Source organism: Ambystoma mexicanum, chromosome 1p (assembly GCF_040938575.1).
Source record: "Ambystoma mexicanum isolate Mex_15411 chromosome 1p, UKY_AmexF1_1, whole genome shotgun sequence".
Taxonomy (NCBI): Eukaryota; Metazoa; Chordata; class Amphibia; order Caudata; family Ambystomatidae; genus Ambystoma; species Ambystoma mexicanum.
The window spans coordinates 1,014,696,639-1,014,717,345 of NC_090921.1; the positions used below are offsets into that span (position 1 = coordinate 1,014,696,639).

A 20,707-nucleotide genomic window follows, 5' to 3' on the forward strand; every position below is an offset into this window, starting at 1 on the left:
TTGGCACATGAAAGTAAGCATCCTGTAGGTCCAGGGACACCAACCAATCCTGAAGTTGAAGGGCCTGGAGGACTTGAGAAAGAGTAACCATCTTGAACTTGTCCATCCTGAGAAGTTTGTTCAACCAATGCAAGTCCAGGATGGGTCTACATCCCCCGTCTTACTTGGGGATAAAAAAATGAGGGGAATACCATCCCTTGTTCCTCTCCGCTACAGGCACCAGTTCTGCAGAAGGAGCGGATCTGGAAGCTTCAAAGAGTTTCCCCAGTGGATTGTCGAGAGGCCGCTGTAGGACGGGAAGGCAGTAGCCGTGGGCTATGGTCTCCAGAACCCACGCATCTGAAGTAACGACTCGCCACTCTTCGAGATGCTGAGACAGTCTGCTCCCAACTGGCGAACCATGGGACATGGCCTCATGACTGTTTGGAAGCGGCTGCGGCAGTGCCTGAAGGCAAAGAGGCAGCTGCCTGAGCAGCTTTGGCACCTCCGTTTCCCCCGACCACCACGGGTACTTGTTTCACTGGCCCCTTTGACTGGCGGCCCCTCTCGTTCTACCAAAGGAGGAGTAGTAACGAAAAGAACCTCCCCTCCACTTCTGTCCCCTAGGACGAAAAGGTGGAGGTTGACGCACAGCTGCGCTTAAAGATTTTGCTGCAGCTTTCGAGGTCTGCAACCTCTCAAGGCTCTCGTCAGCCTTGTTGCCAAATAAATGTGCACCATCAAAGGGCATGTTCAGAAGACTGCTTTGCACATCTGGCGCAAAACCAGACTTCCGCAACCACACAAATCTGCGTATACCGGTGCTCGCAGCCATGGACCTGCTAACACTGTCTGCCGTATCCAAACCCGACTGCAGGGATCCGCACATGGCATTCCTGCCGCCCTGGACGAGAGCAAGGAAGCCATCCCCTTCTTCCCCCTCGGTAATATGCTCAGCCGCTAAAGAAACAGTTCCACAAAGTGTGTGAGAACCTTGCTAAGGCACAAGTGGAGTTGGCCGATTTCAATGCCATGTTCCCTGCAGAAAATATCTTCCGAGCCCAACCGTCTAAGCGCTTGTCGTCCCTATCAGGAGGGATGGTAGGGTACGCCGCCTGCCTAGACATGGCCGTAGCCACCTGAACCACCAACCTCTCGGGAGTGGGGTGAGTGGATAAATAGCTGGGGTCGCTAACGGAAGGGCATTACTTTTTTGACAAAGATTTATTAACAGCCAGAAGAGATTCCAGGGACTGCCAAGCAGAAGCCACGCTTTTCTGTAAGGTGAGATGAAACGGTAACACCAGGTCAGAGGACGGACCTTGATCTAAGATGGCCGTTAGATCATCCTGTACAGAGTCCTCAGGAGGACTGGACCAGCCCAGATACTCCGAGACCCTACCCATGAACCTCCTGTACGAAGACGCAGCATAAGCCCAAGGCTCAGGCTTACCAAATTCCACTTCAGGAGAAGTGTCCAACCCACTGGCATCATGAAGGGTTTGCCTCAACTCCTCCAAATGACGGTCTCCAGAAAAAATTGGAGCCACATCAAGTTCCCCAAGGTCCTCAAAATCAAACCTTTCTTCCTCTTCATAGATGTCATCCAGAGGGAGTTGAAACCCTGGCCTGGGGACAGAAAAGGGCCTGGAGTCCAACACTGGCCTCACAGACTTCACAGCAGCCTTCTTAGGAGGATCCACCACATCGGGGTTCTCCAATGGCAAACTTCGGCCAAAACTCCCCAAAGGTGTCAAGGGCGGTGAAGGCTTCGAGAGTGTCAACAACCTTGGCGTTGAGCGCCGAAGGCTTTGGCGTCGACACAGGTGCTAACAGCGCCATGGGCTGATAAGATGGCAAAGCATCAACGTCGGAGTCGGACGGACACGGCGCCGACTGAGTCGACGCCGGCTTCGAGCCCTTAGTAGGTTGCAGTGGTCTCGCTGGGGACGAGAACCGAGACCTAGAAGCACGTCTCATGCAACCTCGAAGGTTCCCGATGTGAATCGCGACGCGGACACGAGCCCAAAGGCGTGCGAGCCACGGTACGAGACCGATACTGGTTGGCTTCGTTAGAAGGTGCGACCGGACCCGTGTCCTGAGATTGAAATATCACTAACATTTGCTCCTTAAAGGCAGACCATTCCTTCGGAGTCTAGGACTTCATCAGGCATGACACTTTCCTCGCGGCTCCATCCGAGGAGGAGGGGGGAAGGCGACCGGTGACGGCGCTTCCGAGAATGCACGATGAGGAAGAATGGCGGGAACCACTCCAGCACCGAGAACCCCAGGCCTCCTCCCGACGCGGAGAGTCGCCCATCGAGTCGTCTGTGGACAACCCTTTGGATTTCAACTTGGATTTATGGGACTTACTGGGCTTAGAACCCCCTACCTACCTGGAGCTTCCCCTTCCGCTCCCACAAGGCCTTGTCAGTCAGCAACTGGCATTTAGAACAGCCGGGTGTCGTGACTCTCGCCCATGAACCACAAACAAATGGGATGCGCGTCGGTGATCGACATTTTCAACTTGCAGTCCCGGCAGGTCCTGAACCCAGACCGCGTAGTCGGAGGGGGTCGAAGAAAAAGACATCTCAACAATGAAACACACGAGGCGTGCAGATTTTCACGAAGCAACACATTCGCAGAAAAAATGGAACTGAGGCTCTGGGCGCCGTGCGTCCTATTTATAACATCTGGTGACATCGCCCTCGACAAAGGCCTTCGAGGGACATCGACCCGACGTCGTCGACGCAGGACTGTCAGGTACTGTCAGGTTGGAGCGACATTTTCTTTACATACAGTATCATACTGATTTACATTGGGTCAGGGGAGACACATTTAGTATAGAAAGGTTTTGGGAAGTTATTATGGGTTATATTTTTAAACAGCCAATTTTGCCCTTAACCTTCATTGCAGTCTATGGAAAATGCCCCAAGCCAAGATGGAGGTTCTCAGTCTAAATTCGAATTGGCTGGAGATTGTTTATAGGGAGGACAGTGAACATTCTAAACTGCCTTTCATCGTCTTTGCCCAGCTGAGAGGTCGTGTGCTTTGCTGCTCCTGCTTAACTTGTTCAAGGGTGTCAAGTTTCAAGCAGTCGAGATGCATCTTTGAAAATATAACAGGAGTCGTGTATGGAGTTTGGTGGAGACATGACAGGAGTGAGAAATTTCCAATTTTCTGAGAAAAGAAGTTTTCAAGTCTCAATCACAAGACTTTCCATGTTTTGATGAACTTTGTAAAAAGGTTATATTAATTTAAAAGGATTGAAATCGCAAACCTGTATCTAAAAACTGAAGCGCGTACATTTGTTTTCTTTCCTACGTATCATTTCAAACTAGCGCGTGATTTTTTTTCCCGTACTTTGAGCCTGCGCGTGTGACTCTGCGCGTGAGAGTGAAGCGCGAGAGTGAAGCGCGAGCGTGAACGTTGGACTCGCGTTTACTGTTCATATACGCGAGGGTTTTTTCTACGTGAGTTCGCGTGTGTGTTATATTATGCGTTTCGTATCTGCGCGTGCGCAAGAACAAATCTATGTGGAGCTTTCGCGCGAGCTCTCAGAAATGTCACGTGAAAAAATAAAAGCGCATGTGCTTTTTCCCACGATTTGGTTTTTGCGCGTATGCGTATTTTTTCGTGGGTTGGACGTTAGCGCAAGTGAGTTTTACTTGCGTCTTGGACTTTAGCGCGTGTGCGTCTTACCCGCGATTTGGATTTTCAGCGCGTGTGCTGGATTTTCCACGTGAAGATTTCATCGCAAGTTTAAAATTCGTTCCTGAGTAAAAGACAATATAAAAACAAATACAAGAACTTAAAAGAACTTCCTTAAACTTATTTGAAGAACTTTAGACCTTGTTCAAGAATCTTGAGGTTGAGAAGACGATCTACAAAGTTAAATATTACATTCATGGACCTGCTGAGAAGGCTGAATGATCTTTAAGATTCTGGTCAACAAGTAAGGAAGTCTTGTCTGCTTATTACTTGTCTGGGCATACTGAATAGAAGTACCAGGTATGGTTTTTTGACTATTTTGGTAAAGGATATAGAGTTTAAGGTTAGTATAGTAACCCATTGAGTAATGAGGTGTATTACATGTTTATGTTTTAACTACAGGTGAAGAACCAGCGAGTTGATAGCTTCCAGCCTGGTGTTTGTTTATTTGTCCCTTCCCCCTTTCCCCTGGAAGTGAGGTAAACTGAGCGGTTATATATTATCAGCTCAGAGTGCCACATTTTGGGTGGATTGTCGGGGGTACAGCAGCTTCCGCAGACATCAGGATCTCAGCCTGATGAGGACGACCTCTGCTGAAAACGTTTCAGAAGTGCGCAGCTGTGGACATTACATGTCAAAGATGTGGAATACGTTGGAGGACACAATCCATTCGAAGACCTGGACCGTCGCTCTGGCTTTGCCCGGAAGAGCCCCTGGCACCCTCAGCTAAGAAGCCGGTAGCATGGTCGGCCTGGGGTCCACCACTGGTGTGAAGAGTCTGAGGGACCCATCCCAACCAGATGCCCTGGGAATGAGATTCCAGGATGAGGTGCCTTAGAGAATAGAGGTCCTACCGTCTTGGCCACAAAGTCCTTCAGATAACCGGGTGGTGAAGAGTGGAAGATCTCCCTCCAGCGGGAAAGACTATTCAACAAACTATGACCAAGAGAGCTGCAAACCATGCACCCGTACCAGCGGTGATCGGCCACCAAGCACTCAAGGTAGAGCACGTGGGGGTCAGAGGCCAGGCACGACCGATTGCAGGATGCGCACCTCATGAAGCCTCTTGCAGCCGACATGCGCTGGAGGAGCTTTAGAAAAAAAGAAAAGAATGAGGAGCATGCACCTAGCTGCCAGGTCCGACCTACACTGTGTGCGGAAAAGGGGACGGAGTTGAGGTGCCGGCAGGAAGGGCATCTGGGGCGTTCCTTCACCCGGGGCCGCTCCGCCACGTGCTATACTAAATTTGAAGATCTAGCTCACATTTCTTGTTGACAAAGGTTCCAGTACCATTCCCATGTTGGGGGATTCATGGATGGAGGAAAGGGGATGGGACGCACAAGTATACACAGTATTAAAAAGATATCAAGTTTATTTAAAAAGAGTCAAGTCTATACAAGGACTCTACTGACCCCAGTGTCTATACCTGGGCAATTAACCACAGGAAAGTACCAAACATAAAACAGGAGAATGGGAAAATCCAATACACTCTAGAACCTAACAAGCAGGTAATTACCTAGTAACGTGCACACCTAAGTTGGATTTCCTAAAGACACATCCCTAACCCTAGTACACGTGGAAAGCCTTAGGCCTGATTGTCAGCACCTAATATGTATGGCAGGGTATGCCATTAAAAGGGAAACAATTTACAAATATGTAAAAGGTTGATTGGTCTTAAAGATCTGATTTTCAGGGCCTTAAACCCAGACCCAAGCATGAGCGCAACGACACAGGTAAAGAATTAAGACTCTTCCTTGGACATCTACCTTCAAGACAGGAGGAAAAGATCCTGTGAACAAGGGAGAACTGAATAGACTGCTCCCTGTAGCAGGGTGAACAAAAGAAGGGAGCAGCACGGCAGCAAAAAGGTCCGAGGACAGAGACAAAAGCTGGTGGAACCATTCGACGTCCCCAACGAAAGGTCTGGTGGAGTGGTGAACTCCCAGCACCCCCTCTTGACTCCTACAGCAAGATTCCGGCGGTAAATGGTGTGATGCAGCAGTAAAACAGCCCAGAAAGGGGTCCAAAATGGAGGGCTCGAACCAGCAGATGTGGGAAGCCACCAGGAGTCTTCCAGAAATCCAAAAGAGACCTCTTGGAGCAAGAAAAAAACCATGATATGGCCAAGCGACTACACTTAGCAAGTATTGACATGGAAAGGCTATAAAAAAAAAAAGGCCAAAACGGCAGAAATCAGCAGGGAAACTCCTTCAGAAAGTCAGCAGTATTGCCATCTTCAAGTTCAGGAACCAGCAAGCAAGAGTTAGGGGCAGGGAAGAACCTGAATAATCATGGGGGTTACCTACAGGCCAGCCAGGCAGTCACAACAAGCATTGGCGATTCCAATAGTTTTGGCTTTTGTCTAGGAACGAGAAATCCCATATGATTAACTGGCCATCACTGGTAGCAGCTGCAAAATAGTGAGAGTACCTGGACATATAATAGCAGTGCCTGGCAAATGCCCAATATTGGTACACAAGCCGAAACTGTTGACTTTGGCAATTCTTGTTTTTAAGAGGACTTCAGTGAACACACAGTGCTTAGAAATCCTGGATGAGACATTTTTATTACACCAGTAAAGCGTTTATAACTCCAATTAAGTCATTAACTCTCAGAACACAGCTTTGAAAAACCACTGGCAGGCACTTCAAGCACAAAGGTTGACAGCAAGGCCTAATAAAGCCAGCTCAAAGAGATACCAAGAGATGGGGTTTGGGCTGAGGATGGGCAGGAAATGGCAGTAGAAATGAGCATGGCCATGGGCAGTCAATAGGTGGGTTAGTAACCAAACACCACCTACAAGCTTTGTGTCCCTCCTCATATGCCTTTTCTCCCTCCCTGTACTCTAAATGCTTCGTGTAATGCACACATTCGTGGAAGGGCTTGTGAAGGGCTGTTACTGCTGAGGAACTCTGTCCTGCCTGTGTTCTGAACTGTTTGTGAGGATCGACTTTGATCATTTTTCTTGGACATCAACACGGTACTTGGTCCCTATAAATCAGCAACTACAGCAGTGAAAAATCCTTAAGTGGAGGTTGTTTGTTACAAACAAACATTTCTATTGTGTTTTTTAGTGACTGATTGGCTCTGCCTCTGAGTATCCGGCACCCAGCACTTCCTTTATTAAGAACGGCGCACGCGCATTCGTGGAAGGGCTTGTGAAGGGCTGTTACTGCTGTTAAAACTGGTAAGCGGAGAGCGGGGGCCTAGATTCATATTTATTTTTAATTTATTTTACTCCTGTACTCTCCTGTTTTGTCTATTCTATTTTTGTGTTTAAAGTAAATGTATACCTTACGCACAGGAATACCGCCCATTGGCAACTGTACAGCGTTAGCTGATACTAACAATGGTGACACCTAAGCGTGGAACTTCAGTCCCAAACACCCCATGCAGGGCTGTTTCAGCTCGAGATTGCTGTCAAACACTACGGACATTCGGAAATGTTATCCTGAATGTCCGTCTATAATTGTTTCAACAAGCGTGGCACCTGTTACAGGTATCGAAGTGCAAGATATAACCAACACGCTATAGTGTGCGGAAAATCATACTGAGGGGGAGAAGGGGCGGGTTCAACCTGTTGACTTATGCTCACCCTCAGATTCCTTGATGATGGCTTTCACCAAAAGGGATTTATTGGGGGGGGTTTGTTCTGCCGGTCTTGAAGGAATGTGTTGTACTGGTAGTAGCGAATACAGTAACTGCAATCCAAATACATGCAGCAGCTTTAGGCTGCCAACAAGAAATTAAAGAAAGTAATAATGGTGAGCTTGTTATGATTGAGAAACAAAAGAGTGTTCTGGGTAAAATTCATTCAGATGATGAAATTGAGCTACAGGATTTGAACATGAATAACCAGGAGTTGCACTCCATTAACTAGGAAGAAAGAGCAGTTGTCTCAATCCCCAGTTATTTTCCCAGATTCACAACATGAGTCATCTGTTCTTTCCATTTCATTTACACAACCTATGCCGCGACAATGTAGATCTAAAGCGGTGAATTTAAGTGGAAATGCTGTGCAGGATGTATTATTAGACAATGAAAATACATTGCAGGCTATGAATACTGCCCTTTTCGCGCTGGCAAAGCTTTATGAGTCCTTGGATTCTCGACTCATTGATCAAAATTTTCTACTGAGAGAATTAGTAGAATCAAGAACGGCAGATGCACAGCGAGAGGCCTTAAATATACCTCCATACAGCTGGGTAATAAGAAAAATGAAATGATACAAGATCAAATTGAAACTGCTGGGTTAGCGGCATTATAAGTAGCTAAAGCAGAACAAGTAAAGGAAGTGACCCTACCAGCTATAACATTAAAAAGGAAAGATGGTAAGGATCAAAATGAATGGCTGTGCTGTTCAACAAGAAAAGGGAGAAGAATTATTAGAAGTAATTGAGCATAAGGAGGTGGTTGTTAAAAGTGGTTCTGAGCAGAAGCCTTTGGTGGGTACAAATCCTGTGTATAACATTTTTGCCGCTCATGGACCTCAGCAACAAAGTAAAAAAGAGGTAAAGCTACTTAATAAACTAACTCAAAAGAAGGCAAATAACCAACAAATATCAAAATTGCAAAAAAGTAAGAATTCTAGGCAATTTATAAAACTTCTTACCTTGCCTGAACAAACTAGTGCAGGAGAAAAGTGCTGCTATTGTTAGAAAATATGCGGCATTGGCGAAGGTAAAGGGGCAGGTATTGCAACCAATACCGAGGGGTATTCCATCTTGAGACACGACAGACCCAATGCTAGAGGAGAAGGTATCGCTTTTATCTACAAATGCGGTCTCGCCACGAGACCTGCTACACAGATTGACCTCCAGTCATGCGAATCACTGTCAGTCAAAGTTCCTCTAACTAATGCCCAATCATTAAACATCCATTTGATATACCGCCCGCCAGGCCCTCCTGGATCCTTCGTGGATGACATTAACTCCATCCTAACTAATAACCTCAAAAGCTCCTCACAAGTACTCCTTCTTGGAGACAGCTAATTAGAACTTGAATTTACTCATAGAAGCCATACTGCCACGCATGAGAAAGGTAGAATTCTTGACTGGGTTGCAGACCACAACTGCCAGGCCAACACATCCTTTCCATCTCTCCATTAGCCTGGACGGACCATCACCTCGTGTCCTTCTTGCTCTCTACCAATAAACCTCCACCGACTACGGCCGCCAGGGCTCTACCAACACTAACCAGAAATAAAAAGAGCATTACCGTGGATAGACTCATCCCGATGCTACTCCCCACTCTCGATTCTCTCCACGACAACACTGACCCTGAGAGATTGGTTGAAGAATTTAATAAAATCATGACCATTTCCTTGGATCAGATTGCACCCGCGAAACTAAGACCAAGCAGGCAGAAAATTCATCTGAATAATTGGTTTACACCTCAAAAAATGTAAGACAACAGAAAAGAAACTGAGGCTACTTGCCTTAAACATCCCTCTGAAGCCAATACACTCAAACTTACTAAAATCTCCTCCCTATGCAAAAAAGAAATTTGCCTAGCAAAACGAACATCCTTTGACACACGCATATCCAATGCCAAATCTAACATAAAGGAACTGTTCACCATCCTTAAAGAAAGACTCCAATAGCAGCACCCAACACTTGCACGAAAGATAAAAAATGGTGCGAGGATATCCAATTTGCCCTAGCCAATAAAATAGCCACTCTACAAAATAAAATCTCATGCAAAAGAATTGCCTTAAACGATTCCCTTGCCCCCAGTACCACTGATAAGGCGAGCAGAGACGAATCCACGCGTTTCAATTTCACAAAGGTTTCCATCCTTGAAGTAGAAAGAATCATCCTGTCCCTTAAACCTTCAAATTTTCAGGGAGACCTATGCCCTGTGCAGCTTATAAAGGATGCTGGCCGTGATTTATCTCCATGCATCACCAAACTCATTAATGCGTCTTTCACAACGGGCATCATTCCCACCAACCTTAAACAATCATGGGTACTCCCCACTCTTAAAAAAAACCTACCCTCAACCCATCCACACCCACCAATTACAGACCCATCACTACCGTGCCCTTCCTTTTAAAAATCTTGGATAAGGTAGCATACACTGAAATTCAAAAACATCTGGAACAACAACACTTGCTAGGAGCTAGGCAATCAGGTTTCCGTCCCCAGCATGGCACAGAAACTGCCCTTATCGATTTGAAGACCCAAATTGACGAGCTCAAAGACAGTGGGAAATCAGCACTACTCCTCCTCCTAGATCTCTCAGCTGCCTTCGATTTAGTCGACCACACCATCCTCTGCAACCATCTAAATATGGCAGCACACTTCTCGAAGGAAGCAGTTACCTGGATTAGATCATTTTTAAATGGTAGAACAATGAGGGTCTTCTCGCCGCTAGCTGCCGCAGACCCCATGCCCATTACCTGCGGTGTGCCCCAGGGATCTTGTGTCTCGCCTACACTCTAACATTTTCACTAAGCCCCTCTTCGATGATCTGGATCATCTCGGTATCACCTACACTAATTATGCAGATGATACCCAGATCCTCCTCCCGCTTTCTGGGGATTATGAAAAGGATTTGGCTTTGGTGAATAGAGTGTATATCATCATCCAGGCATGGATGGCCACACACAGTCTATGCCTGAATGATGATAAAACTGAACTCATTATCCTGGGCACCCAGCCTAACTTAAAAAAATTAGGTCCCAAATACTCATCATTTATAATTGATGGCAACATCATAAAAGTGGAGCACGAGGTAAAAACACTTGGTTTCTACCTCGTCTCTCACCTCTCATTCACTAAACAGGTCAACTCCTTAGCATCTTCCACAGCCTACACGTGCAAACTGATTCGCACTGGCAAGCCATTCCTCTCGGAAAGCAGTTGCATTACCCTAGCCAGAGCCCTCATCCTTTCACGCCTGGACTACTGTAATGCCCTCTACCTAGGATCATCCAAAGCCATCATTAAAAGAATCCAAATCCTACAAAAGAATGCCCTTCGAGCAGCTCTAGGCATTTCCATAAGAGACCATATTTCCGAGACTAGCCGACAGAATAACTGGCTCCCAACCCACGACAAAGTCATCCTAAAAACCTTATCGCTGACATACAAATCCCTCAACAATGACGCACCCATCTACCTAGCCGAGAGATTTTACAAGCAAACCTCAACTAGACCAGTAAAACTTGTCAATAAAGATTGTCTTGTTATACCTAGTTTCAAACGGTCCACAATTGGAGGTAATAGCTTCCCGGTGAAAGCGTCCAAATTTTGCCTAAGAATAGACCAAACGTACCACAAGTTTAGAGCCAACACCATCATATGGCTAAAATCCAACAACCAGCACTCCTAACCACCTGCTTGCTGCCATGACAACAACAGCTGTAATTAACGCTTCTCTAGACTCTATTTTGTATATATATCCCTGTGTCCATACACTCTCCTACTGCACAGCAGGTTTGTAAATATGTTCTCTGTACATAATTTTTACTTGTATGTATCATGTATAATGTATAATGTATAATGTATAATGTATAATGTATAATGTATAATGTATAATGTATAATTTTGTGTAACCAAGCTTCGCATATACTTGTAACTGCTGCGCCCTCCCCCCCCCACTTGTAACTGCTGCGCCCTCCTCACCACCCCCCGCCCGGGTATGATGCGCATTATGAATAATAAACCAAACCAATACAAGTGGTAAAGGAAATCCCTCATATTCCGCAAAATGATTTGGCATATGCCCCACTGGATAAATTGGTGCAAGAAATAGGAAAAAAGGAAGGGGAAAGTAGAGAGACAAAAAGAACTGTGGTTGGGACATGTGAAGCGGAAAATTCTGCTGGGGTTGTACAAACGGAATCAGCAACTCATGGTACTTGTAGGACCCTTGAAGAGCGTAGAGAAGAGATTGGCAAATCCCTGAGGCAATACATGGGGCAGTCTGTTGTGCCGTCTAAAAAGGAGGGAGGTGAAAAATCAAATTGATTGCATGAGGGCGCAATGAACGAGTTATTAAGGCCACAGCAAAGTAATGTAGAAAAGAATAGAGTATGCAGGTAGGCAATTGGATCAGAGCCTCCCCCATACTATTCCTGAGGTAAAGGGGACTACCTATGGGAAACAAAGTGAAATGAATGAGAGAATGCATGGCCGTCATGGGAATTGTAATGACTCAACGCATGTAAGCCTAATAATGCAATGTAGGGGAGGGGAATTTGGTTTGTACGATCTAAATAGTTCATCGGTTTTGAATATTTTAGGAAATATTCCTCGCTTGCAAGGAGTGAAGTCATCGGACCTAGCCCAGATTTAATTTATTCATGAATATGAGAGAACAGTGGTTAAAATATGGATGACGTCAAATGTAGTGAAGGATGCAATATGGCAGGAAAGAATGCAAATTGATTAGATCTACTTAACTTGACTGAGAAAGTCCCAAGAATAGAGTCAATTCAGCCGAAAATCTTTGGAATGCCTGGTAACAAACCTTGGATGCAGAATCCAGTGTCAGTTTCATACTCTACTGTGAATAATGAACGATCACGTTCTGTAATTTATCCAGCTACTGGAGCAATGTTGAAGAGATGTTCGCTAAGCAACATCACGGAAAAACAAGTTAAGGTAGCATCATGGAATACGAGAGGTAACTTGCATTTAAATACCTCTTCAAGGGCGCAGTTCGGGCATTATGATCTTTTATTGTTTCAAGAGGTGTGGTTGGATTCTGCTCCGGTTTGGGAAAACCATCAAGTTGAATTGATAGCTGCAACCAGCCAAGGTCGAGGCAGACCGAAGGCAGGTCTAATGGGCATAGTTGAGACCGGTAGTGGCTGGAAGTTGTTGCCCTGGTACTCTCCAAATAAACATTCAGTTAGTTAAAATCATTTATAGCAAAAAAATAATTGCTTGTGAAAATATATATTGGAACCATCTGGATATCAAAGATGGTACCTTTTTAAAAGATATGGGGGAGTGTTTAGATCTAACAATGGATCATACGATAAATTTTACCATAGTGGTGGGTGACCTCAATATGAAGTGTTTGGAGAGTGATGGAAGAAAACGGCGACAGCTAAGCAATGGCATATGCCGATGAGGGATAGAGGTCTTAATATGGTCAATGGTGCAATCGCACAAGACATGCCCCCGAAGCATACATGGCTAAGAGAGAAGTCAACGTCATTGATTGATTATATTTTTGTAGATAATATGTGCAACTTGCTAACCAAGCTTAGAATCTCTGAATCAAAACAGAGTGACCATAGTATATTGTCTATGAACTGGCAATGGTTTGTTGGTAGTGAGTGTGAATATAAAGATGTTTATGGCAGTTCTCTGGCGCTATCTGCGAGGGGAAATCCGTTTAAATGGACCTCGCCGATATTGTCAGATCTATTGGAAGCCATATCATATCCGAAAGATATTTTGGAAACAAATGTACCGTATCAAGATGGGAACTATATACCTATCCTTCATCTTTTTTTTTAAAAAAAAGATGTACAAGTGGGTCACCATAAACAAAAAATACGACATTTGAGTGATATTGAAGTCAAACTAAAAAAGATGAATCTTAGAAAGGATATCCGTAACCTCAATGAATTGAGTCTGGTAGAACGGAAAACAACAACTGCAAAATTGAAAAATGTGAATAAGAACTGGTTAAAAATACATAGAGCTCACATGATATTACAGGATGCTAGAAAAATGTTTCACTCCTTGGCATCAAAGAGATCTGCAATGATCTGGGGGTTAATAAAAGATATATATGTGCCCGTCCAATCTATCAGTCAAATGAATGCTGTACCAGAGGAGATATGGACGCAGTATTATTCATCCCTATACGCAAGTAATGTTTGGGCTAATCGGCAGTTAAACCAGATTCCTAAAGAAGCAACACAATTAAGAATCATGGAGGAGGATATTTTATATCATATCAAGAAGCTGAGCGCATCAAGGGCAATTGGACCCGATGGGCTCTCCAACTCCATGCTTAAAGAATATTCAGAAGCATGGGCTTCCATTCTCCGTGTAATATTTGATCAAACTGTCTATACAGGTAAACTTCCAGCCTCTTGGCAGAAATGTACTATAATACCGATTTATAAAAAGGGGGACAGAACAGACCCGAGGAACTACAGGCCGGTGGCATTGTTGGATGCACCTGGCAAGTTATTTGCTCGTATAGTGCTAGATGAATTTAATCAATGGACTAACCCATCTGAAAGGGGTCATTAAGCTGAAATTAATGACCCCTTTCAGATGGGTTTCAGACCGGGCTTAGGAACGGGAGTCAATTTACAAGTTATTCATGCTATTAAAAAACACGAAATGCAGATGAAACAAAATTTATTCCTGGCATTCATAGATTTTGAAACTGCCTTTGACTCAGTCTAGGCCGAAACTATTTGAAAAGTTGGCATTTAAAAAGTGTCCGTTATATTTGCAATTTTGGATACAAGAATTCCATACGAACACCTCGATTCAGGTTAAAATCTCGCTGGACGGCATCTTGACACGTTGCATTTATACCTATAGAGGGCTGAAGCAGGGATGCCGAATGGCTGCCTCGTTGTTTAATTTTTATATAGCAGACTTAGCAGGTGAATTCAGGAGAGTGGTGTCAGATTCGCCTCGTCTGGCCTCGATTGCGATTCCCTGGCTGTTTTATGCTGATGACTTGGTGCTGTTGGCTAAAACAGCCATGGGGTTGCAGAGGTTGCTGGACGTGGTGGGAACATATGTACGAGAAAATGATCAGACTATAAATTTGAAGAAATCAAAAACTATGAAGCTGGAAACAAAGCATGGAAATAAGGGGGCTCATCTCTATTGGCTCCTACAGACCCAGCGCCTTGAAGATGTCAGGGAATATAAATATCTAGGCCTGAATATGAATATCTGTGAGGCAGATATTCCATATTATAATGAAATAAGATCGAAAATTAAAACAGCTACTGCCCAGGCCTCCCTGCTGAATCATAAATATGGAATGTTTTCTTTAAAACCTATAGTCATATTGTCAGAAAGCTATACCTACAGTGATATATGGCGCAGAGACAAGGGCTTGGAGGAATGAGCTGTTTTGGTCAATTCTGGAAGTTGCGTACTGGAAATCATTGTTGAAGTTACCTAAATCTGTGTCAATATGTTTGGTGCGATATGAGCTGGGGCTGACTGCATGTATCGCAAATGTATAATGGCGGTAGAAGTGAAAACAATCATGCACAGACTGTCCATTTATATAAAAACAACAGATCATCATTCAAAGGCGATATGGAGGCGAAGGGTTCAAGATTTTCTCCTCATTGCCAATGTGTCAGAGGAATTGTTGATAAATAATCCCATGAAGGCTAAGTGGAAAATTCTGCTATGGGATTGGTGTAACACATATGATCAATGTATTAAGTCCAAACATTCAGTGATTTATACGATAGAGATAAAAAGGTTAACAGCAAAATCGTACCTAATGAAATTCCCAGGAGAAAAATACAGAGATATGTTCTTGAGATTTAGGCTAAATGTCTGGCACACTAGGGATGTTTTGGCTAAATGGAAGTTAATACCAGTGAAGTTGAACTACTGTAGATTCTGTAAAGATACGAGCGTGAGTGAAACATTACATCATTTAATAGTCATCTGTCCTTCTCTAGTTAACAAAAGAACCCCGTACTTTAGATCACATTTTGAAGGTTATATACTACTCACGAATGAATCATTTTGGTGGTACGTCCACAACACTAGGCTAACTATAGTGAGAATTGCAGTGGTCAACTTTCTACTGGCTTTGAAATTAAAGGATGATGATATTTGTGCTGGAGAATAGTAATGGTAATGGCACACTGAACTAAGACAGATATTATAATTAATCACATTAATTCCAAAATGCTCCAGTTATGTCTAACATGAGGCAAATCATCTTTGAAGAGTATGTTGACTTGAATTTATCGTGAAAGTTGTGATCCTTGTCTGATTGATTGTATCCTTTTATGCGACTGTGGGAAAGAAAGTCATCATGATTGGTATTCTTGTTGGTTTCTTTGATTGTTTCATTTTAAATGCATTATAGATAACGCAAATGGATAGGAAAATTGGGTTAGCTAGTGTAAATATGGATATTTGTTATGTTGTTCTATGTGATCACAGATGATTTGCAAGGTGGTTGTAATTGTAGTAATTGTTTTTATTTTTTTGTATTTTGAAAAGTTGATCAACTATAACAATAAATAAAAAATAAAAAAATACTCTAAATGCTATAGTTTCTGCCAAAAATAAAAAGGCGCTAGGGGCAGAGTTGTTGGCCAATGGGATTGCCAAATCCACCACCACAGAAGTTATAGGGCTACTCTAGGGACCTACACTACCCTAAACCAGTTGGAACCACAGAGCTCACATGGTCAGAGCACATTGAGTCTACTTTGCAGCCACCTAAAAGCCCTAGAAAAGAGCAGAATTTAAAAAAACCATATGTACTATATGATAATACTGCGCACTGTCACCACTTGCATGGTTCCTTGGCGCTCTGGCTGATCTGTAATGCAAGAGGGTAAAGGTGGGGGAGAGTTAGTAGGACTGAGCTGGAGAAAACAGCAAGAGAGCTGTGATGTGCTGTTATAGCAGCTTCAGTTGGGATGACATTGTTCGCTGAGTGTAGGTGTGTTTTTCGGTTGGTAGTCATGTGCTGCCGTGAAAGGCTATGTGTAGTTGTTTTCGGTGTAGTGAAGTGCATGCAGTTTGTTGTGCTGTAGAGGTATGGTTGTGTTTAGTTCATAGTTTGAGAGGCGTATGCAGAAGGAGTTTTTTAGTGGGGTCGGTTAGTCGCGGTAGTCTATCCTACAATGTCTGTTTTGATGGCTTGTGGCCCATATCCCTTCCCCCGTCATATTCTGGAGTGCTACGCTTACCCCTCGCATGTTGTGCGCAGATGCGTGGGTCCTCAATGGGCTAAATCTTCCCCTTAGGTATAATTTGGTGTCCCGCAATTACCACCCACATGGGTTGTTCGCGGTTGGGATGTCTACCCTGTGGTCCATCAGTTCCCGAGATTGGAACGCCTCTCTCCCTTTTTTATCCAAGGCGCTCTATCAGTGGTCCAATTAAGTCGGACTCATCTCTCTTCACTGTTCACCATTTGAGCCTCCATAGGGAGGGGTACACCTAGGCATCCTTCCCATCTGGACTGCTCTCTTCCCTGAACTCCACTGTGGTCCGGCTTACTGCCCAGTCCTTCTCAGTTGTGGGTTCATTTCATGGTGCATCAGTATTGTTCATTAGTTTTTATCCTGTTCAGTTGAAGAGCCAGGTTTTTAGAAGTTTTGTGAATGTTAGGTCATCCGTCATAGTTCGTAGCAGGAGAATGCTGATCCCACCACGTTTTTTTCTCATGTGTGGTTTAGGTTCTAGGCGGATGTCGCCCCTGGATCTGAGTGTTCTAGTCAGCTGGAAGACAGTGATTTTCTTTTGTATGAATTTCGCTCATAGGCCGAGGATTGCTCTGTGTGTTATGCACATAGTTTTTAAGGCGATTCATTTTTTGAATGGGAGCCAATGTACCATCCTTAGTGCTTGGGTGATGCGGTTCCTTCATGAGAGTTTGAGAAGACAGGCAGCTGCCGTCTGTATACATTGCAGTTTCTTCAGTAAATAGTCCGGCATTCCAAGGTACAAGCTGTTGGCGTAGTCTATCCTGGACATGAGGGCGATGATGGCCAGTGTTTTGTGTGTGAAGGAGAGGAATGATATAATCGTTTTGATTGTGTGCATATGGAAGAAGCATTTCTTAATCATTAAGTTTACTTGCGGTTCTAAGGTTAGCTCATTGGCCATTAGGATTCCAAGGTTTTGCCAACTGTGGATGGTGAGGGTGCTGTTCCCAGTTCTGTGGGACATGGCATGCAATGGTTGTATGCTTGGCTGTTGGATGTAATCATTGCCGTCTTGGTTCTTTGAGACAGCCTATTAGCGTTTTCTCCGGTTCATTGCCAATTTTGTAGATTCGGTCATCATCTGTGTAGTTGTAGTAGGTGAAGCCGTGTCTTTATTAGTGGCGTCATATAGATGTTGAAGCGGAGCGGTTACCAAATGGCTACTAAAATAGTACATTGGGCTACAAGTACAGTAAAATGGCTTGCACCCTTGGTGACGACATAATTAAAGCGCAGCTACCACCAACGTATTCCCTAAAACCAACTCCTAGTAAAACACACTAGGGCAGGAATGGGGTCCCTGAGCACATTTTCAGGATATCCCTCATTAATATTAATGTGAAAATGTGTGCACACATTTAGCATCATTGTATGCAAATTTGCCTCATGAATATTGAGGAATAAACCCGCCAGCATTACAGCCCTCACGGCCTGGAGTTGGACAACCCTGACATTAGTCGTTCCAAGAATACAGTGGCCTCTCGGAATCTGTCTAGAAGGCAGATTCTGAAATCCAACTCATCATGGTTGATCACCAGTTTTGTTTATAGGCACCAAAAGTTCAGTGATTCTTAAATATGGAACACTCCAATTTACCTGAAGCATCTTTTTATGTGCTGTGTTCTTCCCATACTCTCTGCAAAGATGCTCACTCAGCGTCTGTAGCTCCCGACCAAACTGGATCATTCGCTCTGTGGCTGCTTGGTTTCCACCGCAAAGCTGCCTTTGAGAACTACCATCTGAAGGAAAAGAGAAAATATAATTTAAAAAAGTAAACACCTTTCCAGATCAGCAAACCACACCTACAGTCCCAAACTTCTCACAGATTATTTTCACCTACTGTGAAGGCATATTGAAGTAAGACACAGGCAACTGATTCAATTATCTAAATAAAACAGTATTCTTAATTGTCAGGATGGAGTAAGGCCTAACTCGCCCAATGCGAAGGTGGGATTTCCCTACCTAAATGAAACTAAGGACAGTCTGTAAGTTCAACTCAAAGGTCTGTCTGTGTCCAAAACCTATACCGGCCTCCACACCTAAATACATACAATGTGCAAGGATGTCAGCAACCAAAAGAAACAGTGTTCCAAATAAAGTTAAGCTTCTTCCAGCTCCTGGCTTATTTTCAGCTTCCCCAAGTTCAAAACAGTTCAAAAAAGGCCTTGGTGTTCCCTTCCCCAAAAGTTCAACACAGTTCCAAAGTCTCAGTGCTCCGTTCCCCAAGACGTCAACTCTTCCAGTGTCAAAACTACAATCAGTTCAAATCTCTTGGCTTTCAAAATAGTTCCAGTTCACCTTCTTAATCATTCAGCCTTTTCAATAGTTGACAGATTGCTCACTTTCTCATTGACTTGAATACAATACAGCTACTTTATGTTTGCTTTCCTTGGCTCCTTTCAAGCAAGGATCAATCTATATGGGCGTAGTTGTCAGACCACGCGGTACACCTATCACAGGTCCCACAACCGATAACCCTTGCCACTTTGTTATGCTTCTGTATATCACCAACACAGGGTTCTCTCTCTCTGAACTGGTCTCAGTACACACTCCTCCCAGAATCTCATAGGCCGTCTCTTGGCTTGATAACTCATATCTCAATGAACCAAATTCTTCTCAACAGTGTTTTGGCTTTGTCACACCTGGTATTTCACACAGCCCGACTCTCACTGGCAAACATTTGGCTTTGGCATGACTGGTACCTTTACACAATTCACTCTGGGGTGTTCACTCTTTTCCACCTTGCCTTCACATTATTCATAATTGCTCATCAATTGCTTTCCACTTAATTCATAAGCGCCCATTACTTGCTCTTGTCTTGTGCCATATTCAAATATGTTTATCATATCTTTCCTTTAGTTCTGAATTCACAATTGCTTGTTGCACTTTCAAAAATACATCTTACAGTTTGCAGCTTGTTCGGCAGACAAAAACCCCTTAATTGGGTTTTCCAAAGTCACTGTTCTAGTTTTCAGTTGGTTCGTAATTTAAGTATGCCCGCTTCCAGCCCCTGGAGCGCCCCGCTATGAGTGTTCCCTTCCTTACATTCACTGGTATGATGCGGTTCCTCCAGGTGCCTCGTTCCTCTTCTCCGGTTTCCTTTCGCTCTGCTTCTGCCACGCAGGAGCTCCAGCGAGCAGCGTGCGCCGTTCTCGAACTCGCTGCACGTAGCTTCGCTCTTCGTAAGTGGATGCTACCAGTGGCCATCGAGAGACTTCAGTGTCCCAAAGCTCCTGCTGTGGGCACAAGGCATGGGGAAATGCAGGCTTCTCGACCCTCTCACAGTCCGCTTTGGCCCTGGAGTCTTTCACCCTCCTGCCAGCAAAGTGTCCTTCCAGCTGGTTCCTCTCAGCCCACCCCACTTTTGCTAGCCGCGTCCTTCTCTCCAGGCAGATTTTTCCTCTATGCTGGGCTGTCTCACAGTTTATACACCTGGACATGCCTGGCCATTACAATGGTACTTCCCACAGTCCTCTTCCTAGTCAGAGTACCAAAGTGGTGTGAATGAATGGAAGTGTGCATAACTCCCAATTGCCTCCTCCTCATCCCAGTCTACACGAGTTGGCTGTGGGGCATTTTGTGTGTATGATGGAGGCAAAGATGGATATTTCTTTGAACCAACAAGAGGAGGGTGATGTGTGTTTAACTTGCCCAAATGAGGAGGTGTCCTCCTGGTTTATCTCTTCTTCCTAGCATAACAATTGCCTTTCTGAGAGCTATTTTGAAAGGAGGAAATTGAGAAGGATTGCCAGTACTATAAATGTTGTTGGGACCGAAGGTTCATTTTGAAAAGGGAATGGGGGATAGCATGTCTCACCCAAGGATGTCCTCTCTGCACTCCCAAAGTCTCCTCCACCCAGGTGATCCTCTCTCGCATATCCACCCCCAGGGTCAGAATCCAAGAGCGATGGCCTTTCCCAGGCCACCAGAGCAGAGGATGCTGGTGGAAAGTAAGCGGGGACACTCGGTTTCCTCAAAATACGCAACAAAAACACCAAAATGAGGCAGACCACAATAATATGAGCTAACTTTTCTGACTTGCCCATTATTGTGGGCCCTGAAACCAGCAATGCCCAAGAACATGATGTACGGTAGAGAAGATGTTTT

General features: G+C 44.4%; 1 protein-coding gene across 1 annotated transcript in view; it reads right to left on the reverse strand.

The window, feature by feature from the left end:
• Window positions 1-20,707, reverse strand: part of RANBP10 (RAN binding protein 10) — a 1,189,242-nt gene that overhangs the window by 100,344 nt on the left and 1,068,191 nt on the right. Inside the window, exon 12 of the mRNA XM_069655248.1 lies at window positions 18,197-18,339. Coding sequence (XP_069511349.1) covers window positions 18,197-18,339 — 143 coding nt within the window. The remainder of the gene's footprint in view (window positions 1-18,196; window positions 18,340-20,707) is intronic.